Genomic DNA, 25080 nt, shown 5'->3' with positions numbered 1-25080 from the left:
GTTGTGGAAGGTTGATGTGTGTTAAGGAAGGCTGACGTGTGTTGTGGAAGGTTGATGTGTGTTAAGGAAGGCTTATGGGTTTTGAGGAAGGTTGATGTGTGTTAAGGAAGGCTTATGGGTTTTAAGGAAGGTTGATGTGTGTTGAGGAAGGCTTATGGGTTTTGAGGAAGGTTGATTTGTGTTAAGGAAGGCTGACGTGTGTTGTGGAAGGTTGATGTGTGTTAAGGAAGGCTTAGGGGTTTTGAGGAAGGTCGATGTGTGTTGTGGAAGGTTGATGTGTGTTAAGGAAGGCTGACGTGTGTTGAGGAAGGTTGATGTGTGTTAAGGAAGGCTTATGGGTTTTCAGGAAGGTTGTCGTGTGTTAATGAAGGCTTATGGGTTTTCAGGAAGGTTGATTTGTGTTAAGGAAGGCTGACGTGTGTTGTGGAAGGTTGATGTGTGTTAAGGAAGGCTTAGGGGTTTTGAGGAAGGTCGATGTGTGTTGTGGAAGGTTGATGTGTGTTAAGGAAGGCTGACGTGTGTTGTGGAAGGTTGATGTGTGTTAAGGAAGGCTTATGGGTTTTCAGGAAGGTTGTCGTGTGTTAATGAAGGCTTATGGGTTTTCAGGAAGGTTGATTTGTGTTAAGGAAGGCTGACGTGTGTTGTGGAAGGTTGATGTGTGTTAAGGAAGGCTGACGTGTGTTGAGGAAGGTTGATGTGTGTTAAGGAAGGCTTATGGGTTTTCAGGAAGGTTGTCGTGTGTTAATGAAGGCTTATGGGTTTTCAGGAAGGTTGATTTGTGTTAAGGAAGGCTGACGTGTGTTGTGGAAGGTTGATGTGTGTTAAGGAAGGCTTAGGGGTTTTGAGGAAGGTCGATGTGTGTTGTGGAAGGTTGATGTGTGTTAAGGAAGGCTGACGTGTGTTGTGGAAGGTTGATGTGTGTTAAGGAAGGCTGACGTGTGTTGTGGAAGGTTGATGTGTGTTAAGGAAGGCTTATGGGTTTTGAGGAAGGTTGATGTGTGTTAAGGAAGGCTTATGGGTTTTAAGGAAGGTTGATGTGTGTTAAGGAAGGCTGACGTGTGTTGTGGAAGGTTGATGTGTGTTAAGGAAGGCTTATGGGTTTTGAGGAAGGTTGATGTGTGTTAAGGAAGGCTTATGGGTTTTAAGGAAGGTTGATGTGTGTTGAGGAAGGCTTATGGGTTTTGAGGGAGGTTGATGTGTGTTAAGGAAGGCTTATGGGTTTTGAGGAAGGTTGATGTGTGTTAAGGAAGACGTATGGGTTTTGAGGAAGGTTGATGTGTGTTAAGGAAGGCTTATGGGTTTTGAGGAAGGTTGATGTGTGTTAAGGAAGGCTTATGGGTTTTGAGGAAGGTTGATGTGTGTTGAGGAAGGCTGACGTGTGTTGTGGAAGGCTGACGTGTGTTGTGGAAGGTTGGCGTGTGTTGTGGAAGGCTGACGTGTGTTGTGGAAGGCTGACGTGTGTTGTGGAAGGCTGCCGTGTGTTGTGGAAGGGTGACGTGTAGTGATGAAGGCTGACGGGTGTTGAGGAAGGATGATGGGTGCTGGGGAAAGTTGATGGGTGTTGAGGAAGGCTTATGGGTTTTGAGGAAGGTTGATGTGTGTTGAGGAAGGCTGAAGGGTTTTGAGGAAGGCTGATGTGTGTTGAGGAAGGCTGAACGCGTTTTGAGGAAGGCTGATGTGTGTTGAGGAAGGCTGAACGGTTTTGAGGAAGGCTGATGTGTGTTGAGGAAGGCTGAACGCGTGTTGAGGAAGGCTGAACGCGTTTTGAGGAAGGCTGATGTGTGTTGAGGAAGGCTGAATGGTTTTGAGGAAGGCTGAGGGGTTTTGAGGAAGGCTGACGGGTTTTGAGGAAGGCTGACGTGTTTTGAGGAAGGCTGAGGGGTTTTGAGGAAGGCTGAGGGGTTTTGAGGAAGGCTGATGGGTTTTGAGGAAGGCTGACGGGTTTTGAGGAAGGCTGACGGGTTTTGAGGAAGGCTGACGGGTTTTGAGGAAGGCTGACGGGTTTTGAGGAAGGCTGACGGGTTTTGAGGAAGGCTGACGGGTTTTGAGGAAGGCTGACGGGTTTTGAGGAAGGCTGACGGGTTTTGAGGAAGGCTGACGGGTTTTGAGGAAGGCTGACGGGTTTTGAGGAAGGCTGACGGGTTTTGAGGAAGGCTGATGGGGTTTGAGGAAGGTTGATGTGTATTGAGGAAGGATAAAGGGTTTTGAGGAAGGTTGATGTGTGTTGAGGAAGGATAAAGGGTTTTGAGGAAGGTTGCTGTGTGTTGAGAAAGGATAAAGGGTTTTGAGGAAGGTTGATGTGTGTTGAGGAAGGCTGAAGGGTTTTGGGGAAGGTTGATGTGTGTTGAGGAAGGTTGATGTGTGTTGAGGATGGCTGATGTGTGTTGAGGATGGCTGATGGATTTTAAAGAATGCCAATGGTGAGAATGAGCCACATCTGTTTCGCCGGAACCTCTGGCATGAAGGCCCCCCTCGGTCATGGCTGTGGGACAAAAATTGGGGGAAAGAGGGGTAGGGCTGTAGACTGTGAGCAATTGTGGGTGAATGGGGTAAGGGAAGAAACAGGCATTGGTGGGAAGGGAAAGGGATGCAAGAGTGAGAGTGAGAGTGAGAGTGAGAGAGAGAGAGAGAGAGAGAGAGAGAGAGAGAGAGAGAGAGAGAGAGAGAGAGAGGGAGAGAGAGAGAGAAAAAGAGAGAGAGAGAGAGAGAGAGAGAGAGAGAGAGAGAGAGAGAGAGAGAGAGAGAGAGAGAGAGAGAGAGAGAGAGAGAGAGAGAGAGAGAGAGGAATGTGCTCCGTGAGCAGCAATGCTGTTTCCACGTCTGGGCGAGCAGGAGGAGGAGGAGACGGGAGGGTGCTCAGTTGTGCCTAAGGGAGAAAGAAAAATATCGTGAGCACCCTTAGAGGAGGAGGAGGAGGAGGAGGAGGAGGAGGAGGAGGAGGAGGAGGAGGAGCAGGAGGGGTGTGCTCCGTATACGCACTGCTGGGTGAGGAGAGGAGGAGTCGTCGTCAGTACACTCTTGGGGTACAATGCAGGGATGGGTTTTTTGCGTCCAATGGAGGAAAGGAAAGTGGAAGAAAAAGGGTGATAGAGACAGAGAGGACCCACATGTCCAATTAGGATTGTAAACAAAACGTTTTAAAATATTTGGGTGAAAGTAAAGAAACGCCCCTTCAATTCGTCTGATCACTCCTCGCCTCCTCTCTTCACCCCTACATCCCCCATACCTCCCCCACCCCTCCTCCGTCTCACTCTTACTCCCTCAATCTCCCTCTGTAGTGGAACTCGTTTGCGGATATCCCTCTCCCTCTCTGTCGACCCCGTGGAGATCTGTTTCCATTAACACCACCTTGCTTTGACTTTCCTCCTCTCATTCAATTTCTCCGTTGTTTCCTGCACTCCTCCTCCTCACTCTCTATTTTGTTATCTCCTTCAATCGCACAACCTCATCAACGTTTTCCTTTTTCAAAACTTTTACACTAATTATAACCCTGTTCCTCACTTTGCCGTCGTTTTCCTCCACCTCTCGGGACCCTCGGTCGCCTCAACCTCTCGGGACCACCGGTCGCCTCCACCTCCCGGGACACTCGGTCGCCTCCACCTCTCCGGACCCTCGGTCGCCTCCATCTCCCGGGATCCTCGGTCGCCTCCACCTCCCGGGACCCTCGGGCGCCTCAACCTCTCCGGACCCTCGGTCGCCTCCATCTCGACCAATTATGGACCCACCGGGTCGGACTTAACCGGAGATAACGACTTGGCAGACACGGAACCACTCCCGGTAAGATAACCCGAACCGGGGGAAAAAGTAATTATAATAATAGTATTAATAATATTACTAATAGAGTAATAGTTGTATGTTTAATATCGTTCCAAGTTAATTAACCGCAGTACAATTAAGTGATATAAACTGACGTTGAATGGCGCCGATAAGTAATACTAATACAAATAGTAATACTAATACTAACAATAATACTAATACCAATAGTAATACTAATACTAACAATAATACTAATAGTAATACTTATACTAATAGTAATACTAACACTAATACTAATACCAATAGTAATACTAATACCAATAGTAATACTAATAGTAATACTAATAGTAATAGTAATACCAACAGTAACACAAATACTAATACTAATACCAATATTAATACTAATAGTAATACTAATAGTAATAGTAATACCAACAGTAACACAAATACTAAAACTAATACCAATATTAATACTAATAGTAATACTAATACCAATAGTGATACTAATACTAATAGCAATATGAATAGTCATACTAATACTAATACCAATAGTGATACTAATACGAATACCAATACTAATCCTAATAGTAATACTAATACTAATACCAATAATAATACTAATACGAATAGTGATGCTAATACAAACACTAATACTAATACCAATAGTATTACTAATAGTAATACTAATACTAATAGTAATACTAATACCAATAGTGATACTAATACCAATACCAATAGTAATACTAATAGTAATACTAATACTAATACCAATAGTGATACTAATATCAATAGTAATACCAATACCAATAGTAATACTAATAGTAATACTAATACTAATACCAATAGTGATACTAATACCAATAGTAATACCAATAACAATAGTAATACTAATATTAATACTAATACCGAAAGCGGACTAAGAACGATGTGATTATTTAATATTGTATTGACAGTCATATTGTGTACAGTGACATTATCCACACCGTTTCCATCCATAGACACCATTAAGTTCATCTGTACGAGGTTCATCTCAAGTTCAAGTCGAATTTCGTGTCTGAACTTTGTTTTTGAGAACGGCTCGTACGTCCGAACTTTTACAAACTTTACTCGTCTCCTGTAAATACTTAATTACTCGATGCTTAACGTTTGGTAATTATAAATTTAACATTATACGCCGTACTTGTATCACTCTGCATAATTAGCTCAACATCTGCTTGGAGTACTGTAACACTTATAACTTGTACACAACGTCAACAGCACTACCGTGTCCGCACTTCCCCCCAAATACAAATTCCGAACAGGCGAAACACCCGCGCGAACCTCGCGCTCGGCGACCAATGAGCGCGCCGCCCCGGGTCACGTGCTCTAACTTCCCAAAATTAGGAGGAGGAATAAAGAGAAAACGAAATTCATCCGTTTCCGAGTTTTAGTTATTTAATTTTTTTTTTTTTGCACTCCTCTGTCCTCACTTTCTCTCCATCTCGCCCCTCTCCCCTCCTCGTCCCGGCTGTCCCTCTGCCGCTGTCTAGTTATGAGCGAGGATCGGAGGGGCTGGGAGCGCGGTTAACCCCTGCGGAACATCATGGACAAGGTGAGTGCGAATCAAGCGCGGGCGGAAAAACAAACGACGTTTTGTTTTGGCGATTTATTTATTTTTTCTACAATTCCCATTTCGAAACACGAACGTTACAAATCAAAAAAAACGGTCACAAAGAACGCGGTCACCGGGAGCGCTTCGGTAATTGACGAGACGAGACGGAGACATCGAGTACGAAACGGAAAGTTTGTCTTGAACTTTCACTCGAACCGTGACGACTGGAACGGCTCCCAAAATGGAACGAACGAGTCGGTGTGACGTGCGTTCGGTCAATAAAAAGAACGAAATGCACACAAGGTAGAACAAATGGCAGGTGACAAAATAAATAAATAATTAAAGCCAAAGCTTTCGATAGATAGACTCGGTAGAACATTTGTACAATGTGTACTTGTCCATCGTTTCGCTTCCTTCTGCACACCTCCGAATGAGACCCAGGTGCGCACACAGGGCTAGTATATGCACCCAGGTGCGAACACGCAGATAGTAGGCTATGTATGAGGTGGATCATTCGAGGCAGGTGACCTCGCGGCGACTTAAAGGACCCCCCATGATGAGCGTAAATTTAACAAAAAGTGTAAATGATAACGATTCACCCCCATTTGCACGTGAATGTACACAAGTTGTATGTGTACGTCCATGACGTCTACACGCACGAATACGCACGGATATAGGCTCCCAATATGTCCACGTATTCCACGTACACGTCCTCAGACAGACTTACGCTGAGGTTTTCCATCCACAAGAAGGATCTGATCTTGGACACGGTGGTCAGGCTCCTGCTGGAGATAGACAAACACGCCTGTTATCTCAAAACCGTTATCTCGGATCAGCAGCAAATGGTACGAACAAGCAACGGTTAACAAGTGGAGCCGAGATAACGCCTCGGGCTGGAACGAGTGACGGTAAAAAGATCCTCAAATCGTATAAGAACAATTTGAAAACCCCAAAAACACCCTGAGGCTGCAAAGTCTCAAACACAGAGGCCTTTATGGAAGATATCGTTTGAGGTATATCATCGAGCAAGGTGTACATTCAGGGACATACGACCACACCACGTGACTTTATCTGGTTTCACATCATTCAGGTGTATATGGAATAACCTGTGCGCCTTGAAATGTGGACGGAAGACGAGTTTTGTCACAATTATTGAATCGCTCCATCAACGCGGTGGCTTTCACTTGAGTGATTGGTCGCGCTGATGTTACCACGTACCTGCGTACCTAGGTGAACACACTGCAAGCACAGCGAGGAAGTTTGATCACGGAATGATAGAGCACACCTGATATTTACCAGTCAAGGCAGAGAGGAACCTGCAATTTAAGGGTTGGTTAAAAGACAAATTTCCAGGATGATTTTTTATATCCATAAGTAAATAAACTTGGTTTATAAAATAGTGAAGCCCAAGCAGCCACCTTCCTGTTACACCTCAGCTCATATAGGTGCTTTACATGCCGAACAACAACCAAACAGGAATGGCCTAAATGAGATCCTTCCGTTTGTACGAAAACGCTTCCACTGATAAAACTTACAAAACTAGATACTTGCACTGGTAAAATATCCAAAACTAATCCCCCCCCCCCCCCCCCCCCCCCCACTGGTAAAACCTCTAAATCCAGATCCTTCCAATGTTAAAACTTACTAAGTTAAGTAACTGGAAAAACTTGCTTTGTTTTCTTTCTTTTTCTTGAAAACAAACCACTTTTCCAGTGGATCCTTCCACTGGAAAAACTTCCTAACATAGATCCTTCCACTGGAAAAACTTCCCAACATAGATCCTTCCACTGGAAAAACTTCCCAACATAGATCCTTCCACTGGAAAAACTTCCTAAACTTGATCCTCTCACTGGTAAAACTTCCTAACATAGATCCTTTCACTGGTAAAACTTCCTAAACTTGATCCTCTCACTGGTAAAACTTCCTAACATAGATTCTTCCACTGGAAAAACTTCCTAACATAGATCCTCTCACTGGTAAAACTTCCTAACATAGATCCTTTCACTGGTAAAACTTCCTAAACTTGATCCTCTCACTGGTAAAACTTCCTAACATAGATTCTTCCACTGGAAAAACTTCCTAAACTTGATCCTCTCACTGGTAAAACTTCCTAAACTTGATCCTCTCACTGGTAAAACTTCCTAACATAGATCCTTTCACTGGTAAAACTTCCTAAACCTGATCCTCTCACTGGTAAAACTTCCTAAACTAGATCCTTCCACTGGTAAAACTTCCTAACATAGATCCTTTCACTGGTAAAACTTCCTAACATAGATCCTTCCACTGGAAAGACTTCCTAAACTTGATCCTCTCACTGGTAAAACTTCCTAAACCTGATCCTTCCACTGGAAAAACTTCCTAACATAGATCCTTCCACTGGAAAAACTTCCTAAACTTGATCCTCTCACTGGTAAAACTTCCTAAACTTGATCCTCTCACTGGTAAAACTTCCTAACATAGATCCTTTCACTGGTAAAACTTCCTAACATAGATCCTTCCACTGGTAAAACTTCCTAACATAGATCCTTTCACTGGTAAAACTTCCGAAACTTGATCCTTCCACTGGAAAAACTTCCTAAACTAGATCCTTTCGTTGGTAAAACTTCCTATACTAGATCCTTTCACTGGTAAAACTTCCTAAACTTGATCCTCTCACTGGTAAAACTTCCTAAACTTGATCCTCTCACTGGTAAAACTTCCTAACATAGATCCTTTCACTGGTAAAATTTCCTAAACTAGATCCTTTCACTGGTAAAACTTCCTAAAATAGATCCTTTCACTGGTAAAACTTCCTAAACCTGATCCTTCCACTGGAAAAACTTCCTAACATAGATCCTTTCACTGGTAAAACTTCCTAAACCTGATCCTCTCACTGGTAAAACTTCCTAACATAGATCCTTTCACTGGTAAAACTTCCTAAACTACATCCTTCCACTGGAAAAACTTCCTAACATAGATCCTTTCACTGGTAAAACTTCCTAACATAGATCCTTTCACTGGTAAAACTTCCTAAACTTGATCCTCTCACTGGTAAAACTTCCTAACATAGATCCTTTCACTGGTAAAACTTCCTAAACCTGATCCTTCCACTGGAAAAACTTCCTAACATAGATCCTTTCACAGGTAAAACTTCCTAAACCTGATCCTCTCACTGGTAAAACTTCCTAACATAGATCCTTTCACTGGTAAAACTTCCTAAACGTGATCCTTCCACTGGAAAAACTTCCTAACATAGATCCTTTCACTGGTAAAACTTCCTAAACCTGATCCTTCCACTGGAAAAACTTCCTAACATAGATCCTTTCACTGGTAAAACTTCCTAAACTTGATCCTCTCACTGGTAAAACTTCCTAAACTAGATCCTTTCACTGGTAAAACTTCCTAACATAGATCCTTTCACTGGTAAAACTTCCTAAACTTGATCCTCTCACTGGTAAAACTTCCTAAACTAGATCCTTTCACTGCTAAAACTTCCTAAACTTGATCCTCTCACTGGTAAAACTTCGTAAACTAGATCCTTTCACTGGTAAAACTTCCTAACATAGATCCTTCCACTGGAAAAACTTCCTAAACTAGATCCTTTCACTGGTAAAACTTCCTAAATTAGATCCTTCCACTGGAAAAACTTCCTAACATAGATCCTTTCACTGGTAAAACTTCCTAAACTTGATCCTCTCACTGGTAAAACTTCCTAAACTAGATCCTTTCACTGGTAAAACTTCCTATACTAGATCCTTTCACTGGTAAAACTTCCTAATCTGGATACTTTCACTGGTAAAACTTCCTATACTAGATCCTTTCACTGCTAAAACTTCCTAAACTTGCTCCTTTCACTGGTAAAACTTCCTAAACTTGATCCTTCCAATGGAAAAACTTCCTAAACTCGATCCTTCCACTGGTAAAACTTCCTAATCTGGATACTTTCACTGGTAAAACTTCCTAAACTAGATCCTTTCACTGGTAAAACTTCCTAAACTAGATCCACTGGTAAAATTTCCTAAACTTGATCCTTTCACTGGTAAAACTTCCAAAACTTGATCCTTCCAATGGAAAAACTTCCTAAACTTGATCCTTTCACTGGTAAAACTTCCTAATCTGGATACTTTCACTGGGAAAACTTCCTAAACTAGATCCACTGGTAAAATTTCCTAAACTTGATCCTTTCACTGGTAAAACTTCCAAAACTTGATCCTTCCAATGGAAAAACTTCCTAAACTTGATCCTTCCACTGGTAAAACTTCCTAATCTAGATACTTTCACTGGTAAAACTTCCTAAACTAGATCCTTTCACTGGTAAAACTTCCTAAACCTGATCCTTCCAATGGAAAAACTTCCTAAACTCGATCCTTCCACTGGTAAAACTTCCTAATCTGGATACTTTCACTGGTAAAACTTCCTAAACTAGATCCTTTCACTGGTAAAACTTCCTAAACTAGATCCACTGGTAAAATTTCCTAAACTTGATCCTTTCACTGGTAAAACTTCCAAAACTTGGTCCTTCCACTGGTAAAACTTCCTAAACTTGATCCTTCCAATGGAAAAACTTCCTAAACTCGATCCTTCCACTGTTAAAACTTCCTAATCTGGATACTTTCACTGGTAAAACTTCCTAAACTAGATCCTTTCACTGGTAAAACTTCCTAAACTAGATCCACTGGTAAAATTTCCTAAACTTGATCCTTTCACTGGTAAAACTTCCAAAACTTGATCCTTCCAATGGAAAAACTTCCTAAACTTGATCCTTTCACTGGTAAACTTCCTAATCTGGATACATTCACTGGTAAAACTTCCTAAACTAGATCCACTGGTAAAATTTCCTAAACTTGATCTTTTCACTGGTAAAACTTCCAAAACTTGTTCCTTCCAGTGGAAAAACTTCCTAAACTTGATCCTTCCACTGGTAAAATTTCCTAAACTTGATCCTTTCACTGGTAAAACTTCCAAAACTTGTTCCTTCCAATGGAAAAACTTCCTAAACTAGATCCTTCCACTGGTAAAACTTCCTAAACTTGATCCTTTCACTGGTAAAACTTCCTAAACTTGATCCTTCCAATGGAAAAACTTCCTAAACTAGATCCTTTCACTGGTAAAACTTCCTAAACTTGATCCTTTCACTGGTAAAACTTCCTAAACTTGATCCTTCCAATGGAAAAACTTCCTAAACTTGATCCTTTCACTGGTAAAACTTCCTAAACTAGATGCTTTCACTGGTAAAACTTCCTAAATTAGATCCTTTCACTGGTAAAACTTCCTAAATTAGATCCTTTCCCTGGTAAAACTTCCTAAACTTGATCCTTCCACTGGTAAAACTTCCTAAACTTGATCCTTCCACTGGTAAAACTTCCTAAACTGGATCCTTCCAATGGTAAAACTTCCAAAACTTGATCCTTCCAATGGAAAAACTTCCTAAACTAGATCCTTTCACTGGTAAAACTTCCTAAACTTGATCCTTTCACTGGTAAAACTTCCTAAACTTGATCCTTCCAATGGAAAAACTTCCTAAACTTGATCCTTTCACTGGTAAAACTTCCTAAACTAGATGCTTTCACTGGTAAAACTTCCTAAATTAGATCCTTTCACTGGTAAAACTTCCTAAATTAGATCCTTTCCCTGGTAAAACTTCCTAAACTTGATCCTTCCACTGGTAAAACTTCCTAAACTTGATCCTTCCACTGGTAAAACTTCCTAAACTGGATCCTTCCAATGGTAAAACTTCCAAAACTTGATCCTTTCACTGGTAAAACTTCCTAACCTTGATACTTTCACTGGTAAAACTTCCTAAACTTGATCCTTCCACTGGTAAAACTTCCTAAACTGGATCCTTCCAATGGAAAAACTTCCTAAACTTGATCCTTTCACTGGTAAAACTTCCTAACCTTGATACTTTCATTGGTAAAACTTCCTAAACTAGATCCCTCCACTGGCAAAACTTCCTAAACTAGATCCTTCCACTGGTAAAACTTCCTAAACTAGATCGTTCCACTGGTAAAACTTCCTAAACTTGTTCATTCCGCTGGAAAAACTTCCTAAACTAGATCCTCCCACTGGTAAAACTTCCTAAACAAGATCCTCCCAATGGTAAAACTTCCTAAACTTTATCCTTTCACTGGTAAAACTTCATAAACTAGATCCTCCCAATGGTAAAACCTCCTAAACTTTATCCTTTCACTGGTAAAACTTCATAAACTAGATCCTTCCCCTGGTAAAACTTCCTAAACAAGATCCTCCCAATGGTAAAACTTCATAAACTTGCTCCTTTCAGTGGTAAAACTTCCTAAACTAGATCCTTCCACTGGTAAAACTGTCAAAACAAGATCCTCCTGTTTGTAGAGCTGTCTAAACTAGATCCTCCCATTTGTAGAACTGCCTAAACTATATCCTTCTGTTTGTAGAAATGTCTAAACTAGATCCTCATGTTTGTAAATTGTCGAAACTACATCCTCATGTTTGTAGACTGTCCAAACTACATCCTTCTGTTTGTAGAACTGTCTGAACTAGATCATCCTGTTTGCAGAACTGTCTAAACTACATCCTTCTGTTTGTAGAACTGTCTGAACTAGATCCTCCTGTTTGCAGAACTGTCTAAACTACATCCTTCTGTTTGTAGAACTGTCTGAACTAAATCCTCCTGTTTGTAGAACTGTCTAAATTAGATCCACCTGTTTGTAGTAGTCTAAACTAGATCCTCCTGTTTGTAGAACTGTCTGAACTAAATCCTCCTGTTTGTAGAACTGCCTAAATTAGATCCACCTGTTTGTAGTAGTCTAAACTAGATCCTCCTGTTTGTAGAACTGTCTGAACTAAATCCTCCTGTTTGTAGAACGGTCTAAACTAGATCCTCCCATTTGTAGAACTGCCTAAACGAGATCCTCCTGTTTGTCGAACTGTCTGAACGAGATCCTCCCATTGGTGGAACTGTCTAAACTAGATCCTCCTGTTTGTCGAACTGTCCAAACGAGATCCACCCATTGGTAGAACTGTCTGCACGAGGTCCTCGTGTTTGTAGAACTGTCTAAACAGGATCCTCCCATTGGTAGAACTGTCTGAACTAGTTCCTCATGTTTGTAAAACTGTCTAACCTAGATCCTCAAGATTGTAAAACTGTATAAACTAGATCCTAATACGATTAAAACTGTCTAAACTAGATCCTCCCATTGGTAGAACTGTCTAAACTAGATCCTCCTGTTTGTCGAACTGTCTAAACAGGATCCTCCCATTGGTAGAACGGTCTGAACTAGATCCTCATGTTTGTAGAACTGTCTAACCTAGATCCTCAAGTTTGTAAAACTGTATAAACTAGATCCTAATACTTTTAAAACTGTCTAAACGATATCCTCCCATTGGTAGAACTGTCTAAACTAGATCCTCCTGTTTGCTGTTTGTCGAATTGTATCCTCCCGTTGGTAGAACTGCCTAAAGCAGATGCTCATGTTTGTAGAACTGTCTAACCTAGATCCTCCTGTATGTCGAACTGCCTAAACTAGATCCCCCTGTTTGTCGAACTGTCTGAACTAAATTCTATTGTTTGTAGAACTGTCTAAACTAGATCATCCTGTTTGTAGAACTGCCTAAGCTACATCCTCACGTTTGTAGAACTGATTAAACTGAATACGTCCATTTGTGGGATAAGAATGGCATCAAAGTTCTGTAATTGTTAAGTTGTGGTCTCCCATACAACAACAACAAACAACATGCATTTTAAAGCCCATTTTCCCTGCTAGAGCGGGGGTTAGCCTTGCGGTCCCCATGACAATCTTCTCCATTTTGCCCTATTTTCTGCATCTCCCCTTATTAACCCCCTTGCCCGCATTTCTTCTTCCACCATCTTTAGCCAAGTCTTTCTCGGTCTTCCCTGTCCTCTACTTCCTTCTACATTCATTTCAATCACTCTTCTCAACCAGTCACTTTTATCCTTCCTCAACACATGACCAAACCATATCAACCTGTTCCTCTTCACAGCATCAATCACAGGCTCTATTCCCATCATCTTTCGCAATTCATCATTTGTCTTCCTCTCTCTCAACGATACTCCGCACATCCATTGAACCATTCGCATTTCCACCCTTTCCAGCCTTCGTTGCTGCTCTACGTTCATTACCCATGTCTCGCTCCCATAGATCATAACACTTCTCACGCATGCAGCATACACCTTTCCCTTCAGCTTCAACGACACTCCCCTCCTCATCAGCACGCCACTCAGTTCCCGAAACTTCTTCCATGCACATCTCACTCTAGCAACCGTTGCCGAGTCTGATCCACCTTCTCCAGTTTTTTAATTTTTTTTTATTATTTTTTTTGTATACTGAATCGAGGCTCGTGAAAGAGCTAACATTTACTTCACAAACAAATCAACCAGACAAACAAAATACCCAAAAAGAGGGAGCGGAAGACAAGATGGGGAGAGAAGGGGAAGCACACAAACACAACATCCGAGAGCAGGGAGATGTGTGGAAGGGAGAGGGCCCGGGGGGAGGAGGCATGGGAAGGGGGGGGGGGGGGGAGGGAGAAGTATAAAACACAAGGACACCAAGGACTTCCTGGACAGAAGTTGGTATTTCAAAAAAGTGGAATTGGGGTGAAATTAGCGGGGGTAGAAAAGATCAAGGTTTTGGATGGGGGAAGATAAGAGATGGTGGTGAACAGCTGTTTTAAAGACTTGGAGGGTGGAGTGGGATTGAAGAGAGTGAGGGAGTTTGTTCCAGAGGCGGGAGAAAAGAGGAATGAAGGAGTGAAGGTGAGCAGAGAGTCTTGATTTTGGCAGTTTAACCAGAAGAGGGTTGCAGGCAGATCTTGTGCGACCTGTAGGAATATTTGCGGGACAGAGCCCAGAGAGAGCTGGGGGGGGGGGGCAAGGCCAGAGAGGAGTCGGTAGAAGACAGAAAGACCACCAACCTGCCTGCGGTGAGTGAGTGAGAGGCCCTTGGAGTTAGCTTCATCGCGGGAGATTCCAATGATTCTGAACGCTTTGGTTTCAACAGCGTGAAGACGAGCTAGGTGTGAGGCAGGAGCACCAGCCCAGAGGGGAGAGCAGTATTCCATTGAGCTGCGGATGAAAGCCTTGTATGTGGTGAGGAGCTCAGGTGTGCCAAGGAACGACTTCGCACGATGGAGGATGCCCAGTCGGCGACTGGCTTTGGAGGCCAGATTTGAAATGTGGTTTTCCCAGGAAAGATCATGGCAGATAGTGAGACCCAAAAGCTTGAGTGACAGAACTTCTTGGAGAGGATTATTCAGAAAGTGGATGGGAGGGTTGTACAGTCGGTCTTTTCAGAGAGACATCGTAAGGGTGTGAGATTTGTCAGGATTCAAAAGACATGTTCCACTTGTTTGCCCAGTCTGTGATTTTGTCAAGGTCTGCAGAGAGTGAGGAGGCTGCAGACTGCCGATCTGAGGGATGAAGAATGGAGCGATAGAGAGTAGAGTCGTCAACAAAGAGATAGAGAGGATTTTCAAGAGAGTCAGAGAGAGCATTGATGAAGACCAGAAAAAGCACAGGGCCCAGAACACTGCCTTGGGGAACTCCAGCCTGAACAGGAAGAGGAGATGAGAGAAACCCATTCAGGGCCACACGATGACTACGACTAGAGAGGAAGTCCGCCAGCCATGCGTGGAGATTTCCATGGATACCAAAAGAGGAGAGTTTGGTGAGCAGAGCGGGGTGCCAGACCGTGTCGAAGGCACGTGATATGTCAAGGGAGACTGCTCTAATTTCCTGTTTGGCATTGAGGACCTCCATCCATTGTTGAGAAAGCAAAAGCAGCATGTCCAGATTGGAGTGTCCAGGTCTGAAACCAAATTGATGATCAGAGATCAAGCCATTGGAGAAGAGGAAAGATTTCATATCTGAAGCAATGATGGATTCCATGACTTTGCTGATAATTGGGAGAAGGCTGATTGGTCTGTAGTTGCTGGGATCTGTTTTGCACCTTTTTTGTGCAAAGCGGTGATGTTGGCAGATTTCCAAGCAGATGGAAGATGACCTTGAGCAAAAGAGAGGGTGAAGAGACCAGAGAGAGGGAGTGAAAGAGCGGAAGAACATGATTTTAGGACCCGTGGGCTGATGCCGTCAGGTCCAGTTGCAGAATCAGAGTCGAGGGTTGACAGAAACTTTTCCACCTTGTCAGGAGGAAAGGACACAGAGTCCAGGAGCAGCTGGGTATGACTGGGTATGGTGGGTACAGAGAGGGATGGGTTTGGGACACAAGATTTAGAGGCAAACACAGAGTTGAGGCATTCAGCTTTTTTACGTGCGGAGTCAGCCGTGTGGCCATTTGAGGTGAGGGAGGGGATGGAGGGGGAACAAACACCAGAAACAGATTTGACCAGACGCCACCAGGATTTGGAAGAGGGAGACAGATAAGAGAGTTCGGTCCTGAGAACGGAGAGATATTGCTTCCTGGCTCTCCTGAGGGTGGACACACACTTGTTTCAGGCTTTGTGAAAGGAAATGAGATTTCCTTCCGTTGGATTTGCTTTCCAGGAGACGAAAGCAAGTCGTTTCTGGGCAATAGCCTCACCACAAGATTCCGTGTACCATGGACGGGAGGAAGGGTATGACAACTGAAGACGAGATGGGATAAATCTGTGCATGAGAGAGAGCAATTTACTTTGGAAGAATTCCCAGGATGAGTTGATGTCAGAGGCAGTAGAGATGGGAGACCAGTCCAGATGATTGATGGCTGCTTGACGACCGTGCCAGTTGGCCTGAGTGAAATGCCAGATTCGTCGACGCTGAGGAGGCTCTCTGAGAATGGTCAGAGAGATGTTCACTTTAACAAGCACATGATCAGAAGAGCCGATTGGAGCAGAAGAAGAGCAGCAGACATTTTCAGGGAAGTTAGTCATAACCAAGTCCAGAAGAGAAGATGCTCCATTGACTGAGATCCGAGTTGGGAAATTGACAGATTGTGTCAGTCCCAGTGAGTCACAGAAGTCCTTTGCTGAAGAGCCAGGGCTGGTGAGAGAGGTACCCACCCCCAGCCAACTGGCATGGTGACAGTTGAAATCACCACATATGAGGAAGAGAGAGTTGGGATGGGTAGATAGAAGTTGCATGTCTCCGAGTTGCATGTTTCCATTCAGCATGTCTCCGAGGTAGCAAAATGTTTTCACACCTTCCAGCTTCACGCCGTCTCCAAGATCCAACTCAACATTTCCTCCATCTGCAGCTCCCTCTGTGCACACCTTTCATTTGAATGTAGCTGCCACACTGGTTAATGACCCTCTCAGACCACTCCTTTTTTTGATGAACCCACTCAGCGCACATTGTACATTGAAAGGAGTTCACTCCGACACCCTTCCTACACACAGCACACGGCCACTTCCCAGTTCTTTCCACCTCACCATATGCTTTACCACTTGCCATCACCTTCGTCTTTCCGATATTCACCTTCAGACCTTTTGTCTCCATACATTCCTTCCACTTGTTCATCTTTTCCTTCAGTCCATCCATACTTTCCGCAATCAACACCAGATCATCTGCATACAACAACTCCCACGGTAAACCCTCCTTTATGTTCTGAGCCAGCACCTCCATCACAGCTACAAATAGTAGTGGACTTAGTACCGACCCCTGATGCACTCCCACCTTCACCTCAAACTCACCACTGTTCCCGTCTTTCGTCCTTACAGCTGTGCGCGCTCTTTTGTACATTGCCATCACTACTCTGATCAACCATTCCTCCACTCCTAACTTCCTCAATGCCCATGTCAATACTTTGCGTGGAACCCTATCGAATGCTTTCTCCAGATCAACAAACCCAAGAAACAACTTCTTCCTCTTCTCCATGTACTTCTCCTGCAACTGCCTCACAATGAAAAGTGCGTCTGTCGTTCCTCTTCCTGGCATAAATCCAAACTGCGTTTCGTCGATCTTCACTTTCTTCCTTATCCTCCTCTCCAACACCCTTTCCAATACCTTCATTCCATGCTCCAATAACCTTATCGCTCGGTACGAACCACACTCCAGAGGGTCACCTTTCCCCTTGTATATCGGGACGAGGGTACTCAGTTCCCAATCCACTGGAATGCGGCCTTCTTTCACCACCAGATTACAGATCTCTGCCATTCTCTTCACACCCCAACTTCCTGCTGCCTTCAACATATCTCCCACAACTCCTGTCGGCCCTCTCGCTTTTCTACTCTTCATTGCTTATATCGCTTCCTCAACTTCCTTCTCAGTTATCTTCTCTGCCGGTCCGAAAACTGGGTTAGTCTCTATGTTGCCATCCCATTCATTCTCTGTATTCAACAGCATTTCCATATATCTTTTCCATATTCCTTTAATTCCATCTGGGTCCACAACGATTTGTCACACTTCATCCTTCAAGCAACTCACCCCCATCACATCACACCTCTCTTTCGCTATCTGCTTTGCAATCCTGAATACTGCTCTCTGACCCTCTTCCGAATCCAAGCGTTCTCCGAACATTTTCCTACATGCCTCCTGCGCCTTTGCTACCTCTTTCTTTGCAGCCTTCTTGGCTGCCTTATAATTTTCATGCTCTGCTGTTTCTGCTCCCGTACCCTTCGCCTTCTGCCACTCCTTGAACTTCTTCCTCTTCTCGTCAATCCTCTTTCCAACTTCATCATCCCACCACCATGTTTCCGAGTGCCTCGGTGATCCTGTTGTCCATCCACATACCTCACCAACGGCTCCCAACAGACTAGCTTTCATTGACATCCAACCACTTTCAAGCTCAACCACATCATCCTCTATCCTACTCAGCCTCTCTTTTAATGCCTCCCTTACTGTCACCTCTGTCAACCTCCACAACTTCATTCTCGGTTGGTACTTCACCCACCGAGCTCTCCTCGCACCTTTTACCCTTATGTCGCAGACAACCAAGTGGTGCTGTGAAACAGCCTCCTCCCCCGGGATCACCTTTTTGTCCCGGAGGTGCCCCCTATCTCGCCTACGCACCATTAGGTAGTCGACGATTGCCGTCGACCCACCTGACGTGTATGTAACAAGCTTATTATCCTCTTTCTGGAACTGAGTATTACAAATCAACAAATCAGCTCCTTCAGCAAATTCCAAAATCCTTTCACCTTCTCCATTTCTCACACCATATCCGTAACCCCCATGAACTCCCTCAAAACCATCCATACTCCTTCCCACATGTCCCTTTAGGTCTCCTCCTACCACAACAACTTCCTCACCTTTCACGTTTTCCATCAGCTTCTCTATCGCACACCAGAACTTGTCCTTCTCTTCATCGCTCCGACCAACCTGCGGAGCATATCCCGAGACGACGTTCACCAAGAGCTTTCCAATCATCATTTTCACCATCATCAACCTATCACTCACTCTGGTCACACTCACCACACTGTCTACAAACTCCTCAGAAAACAGGACAACAACACCATTGACGCCCTCCAGGCACCCTTGCCACACAAACTTGTATTTCTGTCCCTGCCTACCCTTCACCATTCTCACACCACTTCCCTTCCATCTCGTCTCTTGCACACAACATATGTCCACTCGGGCTGTACCCTGCCCATATGTAGTTGTAATTGTCATGGTTCTCTTTTTGAGGCAATGTTTTCATGGCCGGATGCCCTTCCTGACGCCAACCCTCTTCGTCGCCTCTTACAACACGCAGGGATACGGTGTACCTATTCTAATCCAGGGTACACACTGGGATGGTCTCCCATACATGTCACAAATCCAGGACCTCTTCCAGTTCATTGTTTTGATGAAACATTTCCTGTTATCTCTTTAAACGATATTGGTTTTGTTTATTATTCCTCGAGCAATATTATCACTGGTACAAGTTATTACCTCCGCCACCAAAGGTGGATGAGGTTATGTTTTCACCCCTGTCTGTCTGTTCATCAGTTTGTCTGTCCGTTTGTGAGCAAAATATCTCAAAAAGTTGTGGACGGATTGGGACGAAATTTGGCAGAGATGTGGCGTATGTGACAAGGACGAAATGATTCGATTTTAGTGAAGATCCGGATTCGGATTCGGATCGTAAAATTTTTAAGTGATTCTTCACCATTGTAGATCGGGCCAAAAACGATACACAGCAGGATATCTCAAAACGTTGTGGACGGATTTGGACGAAACCTGATCGACAGGTTGTGTGTGTGACACGGAAGATTCGTTTAGATTTTGGTGAAGATCTGAATATGGATTGGGATATGAGAATTATTTAATTTTTAAAGTAATTATTCACCATTGGGAGATAGGGGCCAAAAACGATACATAGCAGGATATCTCAAAAAGGTTATTGATGGATTTGGACGAAACTTGGTGGACAAGTTGTGTGTCTGACAAGGAAGAATCGTTTAGATTTTGGTGAAGATCTGAATATGGATTGGGATATGAGAATTATTTAATTTTGTTAAGTGATTCTTCACCATTGGGAGATGGGGCCAAAAACGATACATAGCAGGATATCTCAAAAAGTTATTGATGGATTTTGACGAAACTTGTTGGACAGGTTGTGTCGATTCGATTCAATTTTGGTGAAGATCTGGATCCGGATCCAGCTCGCAGAATTTTTAAAGTGATTCTTCACCATTGAGTGATATGTCCAACCAGGTGGAGGTGTGCTCTCTCCTGAGTGCCGTTCTAGTTTTCTTTGGTTTCCATGGTGTTTTTTCTGATGTTTAACTTTTTTGACATTGTGTATACTTTTTTTTGACTCCCTCAGCTCAGTGAAGCCATCACGTGCTGTGTTGTTGCAAGTCATTTGCTCGGTATATATAAATGAGAAGTGCAGCATCATTGTCATTCATTTCATAGGATGAGTATATACCAGGATTAGCTATCTTTCAAGGGTGGGGATATATCCAGCTGATGGAAGGTTTTCATCATGTGACTCTCTGAAGTCAATTAGCAAACAAAGAAAAAACAAAAATGGAGAAATAGATTCATAAGTGAGTCGAAGTGTGAGCTCAGGAAGAGCCTGAGTGAGGATATTTGCTGAAACGCAGGGCACAACGTGGGAAGCCATGGGATGCAATCAAAACATATTCCATTGCATTGTCCTTGTTAACATCCCATACCCTCCGGAAATCCCATAATTCCACTAGAAATACACCGAATGCATTTGCCAATGTTGTCGATGTGAATGAACACAGACTGGTCTCGGACAGCCAAACACCATTTTTGATGCACTGATGGATTCATGTGTGGGTGGAAAACGAAACAATTGGGAAATAATTAACATATGGCAGTGGTTCAGACCGCCGGAGTAGGAGTAATGGTCTGGGGAATTTTCAGCTGGCACGACTTAGGACCTTCTCAGTCCATGTAGGCTGCGTGACACCAATGGTGTATCTTTTGAGATCAAAACGTCCCAAGTATAGTCTTCCATGGTGCTCGTGCATCCACATTATGGTTTGGTGCTTACAGGATGACAACTCCACTGGCCATATGTGCTACCGAACTGCTTTAAGGAACCCATCATGTCTACCCTGGTCACCATAGGCAAAGAGCCTCGATATCAATCCCATTGAGCATGTTTGAGATGAGTCATGCCATTGCTTCATGGCTCATCCAAAAAATAATTTTTTGACAGTTACTCAGCCGTCATTGATAAATGGTACCAAATATCAAAGGATGTCATTTACGCCTCCATGGAATCGATGCCAAATGTGGTGCATTCTACAAACCTCATTGTTTGCCAGACTACAATAAACTACTCGAGTCTCAAAAGTACCCCATTCCCTGACGTCGGTCACTGTGACTCTAAATATAAATATTCAGCACGACTATTTGTGTTACTCAGCTTTGGACATTTTTCTCTTGCTGACTGGGCAACGAAATGATTCCGATCTTCTGGCATTGTTTCTGGTTGTTTCCCGCATTGCTGACATATTCTCACATCCCAGCTCCGCTCGCCAAGTGTTTAGTCAATCAAAAGTCCTGTTCCACACCTCAATGGCCCATTTCCTTCGGCCAAATGAACGACGTTTCACCAATGATGGTGTTGTCTCCTCATCCTCCTGGCACCCTCAGACACCATTGTAGTTCATTCAATGCTGTCGATCTAAATGAAAACTCCGTGTGCGTGTTGTCCGCACCTGATTCTTGAGATATAGTTCCCAAAGACCTCCTTGAATCCACAAAATAAAGGCGACTTTCTCACAATATTATTTCATTGACCCCTTTGTGAATTTTTTATGTTCTGGACCATTATTTCCCAATTCTTTGTAATGCCTCACCTCGGTTTGATCGGAGCAAAAATCCGGGCTTCCATCGTGGATGCAAACGGGGTTAGAATCCCATCCTCTTGTGAAATTGTAGATCATGCCCAATGTTTGAGTAATACAAGTACAGGACCTTCAATGAATAAAAAACACATTAGAATAGACCACATGTCTAACCTTGCCTCAAAGCAGACAACATCTGGACAAACTCTGCCATATGCCAAGTTTCTTGCTGGCACCCGTTCAGCTCTTTGTGAAAATGCCTTTGTAAACAATGTCTTCAAGTATAGCTCAGTGCTATGTGCTGGAGACGCTGTGAATCATCCGGAATTTGGTGACAAGATGGAGTCCAAAGCTTTGAGCAATGCGAGGTATTTTTCATCTCTGAAGACTGAGGCATATATAGGGCGGTTCGCTCACTGACGAAGGGTGAGTACATACGGCAGTGTTATTTCTGGAATCGGCAACTCTCCTCCAATGAAAAGGGGACTCGAATAATGAATGGAAATGATAGATTCTGTCTTTCCAGAGTTGATATTGCAATGGGTATATGCAAGGAATACTCAAACACAGGCCATTCCTAGCCAAGTCTTAGTTGCATTTTACTTTTCTTGAAGAGAGGACAAACGCCATGGAATAAGAGCAACACAGGGTCACAGATAAATGCATCGACAATGGAGAAGAGAATAAAATGTGGACAAGGGGCACAGAGAGTATGATGAGAAGGGATGGAAGTGGGCCTGCAAGAGGCATGGCGAGGCAGTAAAATAGGCCTGCGAGCAGCGCGCAAAGGTGGGACAGCTAACCGGCAGAATAAATACAGACAACAAAAAGGTATAGGTGAACAGAATGGGAAAAGTCAGTGATAACAAAAAAAGGTAACGAGTTGACATGGGAGACGTCAAGGGATGATGATGGCTTATCAATCTGAAGGACTGGAGGGAGGGAAGAGCAAGATTTTCTGGAGAACACCAGTCACTGCAGATGAAAGCCTTGTAGATGGATAGGAGCTCAGGTGTGCCAAGGAAGGACTTCGCACGGCGGAGGATGCCTAGTTGGCGACTGGCTTTGGAGGCCAGCTTGGAAATGTGGTTTCCCCAGGAAAGGTAATGGCAGATAGTGAGACCCAAAAGATTGCAACTGAACTTCTTTGAGAGGATTGTTATGAAAGTATATGGGAGAGCTTGCCATACTGTCCCTTTCAGAGAGAGATTCAGACAAAACTTGGTGAAGACGTGGGCTGTGTGGCAAGGGTGGTGAAGGTCCAGATCCGGATACTAGAATTTTAAAAGTGATTCTTCACCATTGAGAGACAAGGCCAAAACAATATATAGCACAATAATTCAAAGTTATAGTCGGGTTATAACAAAACTAGGTGGATGAGTGGGTAGGTGACAAGAAAACGATGATTAGCTTTTGGTTAAGATCCAGATTAGGCCTATCAATGGGATACAAAATGTGAACTCTTCAGCCTGGTGGAGGTATGCGCTCGACCGAGCGTTGTTCTAGCATATGTAATGCAGTGATGTTGGCTGACTTCCAAGCGAATGGAATAATAATTAAGGCTAATGATATGGTGAAAAGGGCAGAAAGAGGAAGTGCAAGAGAGGCAGAGCGGGTTTATAGGAAATGTGAACTGATGTCATCCAGTCCAGTTGTAGAATCAGAGTTGAGGGTTCCCAGAAACGTATCCACCTTCTCATGTGCAAAAGACAGTCTGGGAGCACTTGGGTACGACAGGGAATGGTGGATACAGACAGCGAGGGGTTAGGGACAATATTTGGAAGCAAATAGAATTGAGGCATTCAGCTTTCTCACGAGCGGAGTTGGCTGTGGTGCCATTTGAAGATTGGAATGGGATGGAGTGGGAGCATACACCAGAGACAGACTTAGCAATCCTCCACCAGGTTTTAGAAGAGGGTGACAAGATCGAAAGTTCATTCTTGAGATTGGACAGATGTTTTCTGGCTCTCTTGGAGAGGTAACACACACTTGGTGCAGGCTTTGTGCAATGATCTGAGATTGCCTTCCGTTGGATTTGCCTTCCACGAGGAGAAGGCAAGTTGTTTCATGGCAACTGCCTCACCACATGATTCAGTGTACCATAGGTGGGAGGATGGGTAATGGGTATGATAACTGATGACTAGATGGGATGGATGGGATGGATTTTGCATAAGGGGAAGCAGGTTTCTGTGGAAGAATTGCTAGGCTGAGTTGATATCAGGAGGGGATAGTTATGAGAGACCAGTCCTGAAGATAGATGGCTGCTTGCCAGTTTGCCTGAGTGAACTGCCATACTCACTGGCCCTAAAGCCTTCTCTGAGAAAGGCTAGAGAGACGTTGACCTTCACAAGCACATGATCGGTTGAACCAATTGGAGCCGAGGAAGAGCATGAGACATTGTTGTAGAAGTTGATCATAACCAAATCAAGAAGGGAGGATTTGCCAATGGCAGAAATCCGGATGGGAAAATCAATAACTATGAATTATGAACTTCAGGAAGAGGTCACCTGTGCGAAAAACATATCAATGCGAAGAATAGGAAAACAAATGAGGATGTGATCTTTTTTCAGGCCAATTTTGTGCAGATTAGGAGAATATAAAAGTGGCATCACACATCTTCCCTCACCAATGAATCTCATGATCTCAATCCCTTGGAATATCTGTCAAATATCTGGGAATGATGTACCTAAGCTCATCTACAGCTACCTTCATCACTGCACAAACAATGCAGGGTGCTCATGGATGATTATTTAGGATATCTTCTATGACAAAATTCTGAAACTTCAATTCAGACCAAGCGCTGTTCTGAATACTACAAAAGGATCTTCCTTGGCTTTATGCCAAGCAGTATAGAAATCAAAGAATTGGAGGAATGACACAAAGCTCTGATTCCCGGCTAGAATCGATCGACCCCAGACTGATCCGAACTACAAATATCCACATAACTTGGCAGGTTCTTGGTAAGATGGCATACTGTAGACTAGGTTGGCTGGGGGTGAGGTTGTGTATTGTAAGAATAAGAGCCGTGGATTGTTTAAATTGATTGCAAATGGCTTCACTGTCTGGAGAACACCGGTCATTGCAATTGTTATAACCCGTTCATAAATTTAAGATATTGTGCTACAAGCTCATATCGTTTTGGCCTAATCTCTCAATGGCGAAGAATCACTAAAAAGATTGCAGTATCCGGATCCACGTCTTCATAAATATCAAATCAATTAGTCCTTGTCACACACCCAACGTGTCCACCATGTTTCGTCCAAATCTCTCTCTGAAAGGACCGTACGGCAAAAGCCCTCCCATCTACTTTCTTTACAACCCTCTCAAAAAAGGTCAGTCACAAACTTTTGGGTCTCACGATCAGAAATGATCTTTCTTGGGCAAACAACATTTCAAATTTGGCCTCCAAAGCCAGTTGCCGACTGGGAATGCTTGTCATGCAGAGTCCTTTTCCTGGCACACCTGAACTCCTATCTATCTATCTACATGGCTTTCATCCACAACTTTATGGAGTACTGCTCTCCCCTGCAGACTGGTGCTCCTTCCTCCACCATGCTCAGCTTAATATC

At 43.5% G+C, this 25080-nt stretch overlaps 1 protein-coding gene across 3 annotated transcripts in view; it reads left to right on the top strand.

Annotated features, from left to right (window-relative positions):
- Nucleotides 1-3661: 3661 nt before the first annotated feature.
- Nucleotides 3662-25080, top strand: part of LOC137439534 (Friend leukemia integration 1 transcription factor) — a 35587-nt gene continuing 14168 nt past the window's right edge. The window contains exons 1-2 of one of the 3 annotated variants that reach the window (XM_068135371.2): nt 3662-3777; nt 5286-5347. In XM_068135371.2, coding sequence (XP_067991472.2) covers nt 5339-5347 — 9 coding nt within the window. In that variant the 5' untranslated portion in view covers nt 3662-3777; nt 5286-5338. Of the gene's footprint in view, nt 3778-5182; nt 5348-25080 lie in introns of those variants that run through there. The other 2 variants (XM_068135372.2, XM_078768114.1) reach the window with 2 other exon arrangements.

The sequence above is a fragment of the Myxine glutinosa genome, chromosome 14 (assembly GCF_964187855.1).
Source record: "Myxine glutinosa chromosome 14, kmMyxGlut1.1, whole genome shotgun sequence".
Lineage (NCBI taxonomy): Eukaryota > Metazoa > Chordata > Myxini > Myxiniformes > Myxinidae > Myxine > Myxine glutinosa.
Note: the sequence above shows the minus strand (reverse complement) of the source record. Positions and strands in the feature narration are given on the sequence as shown.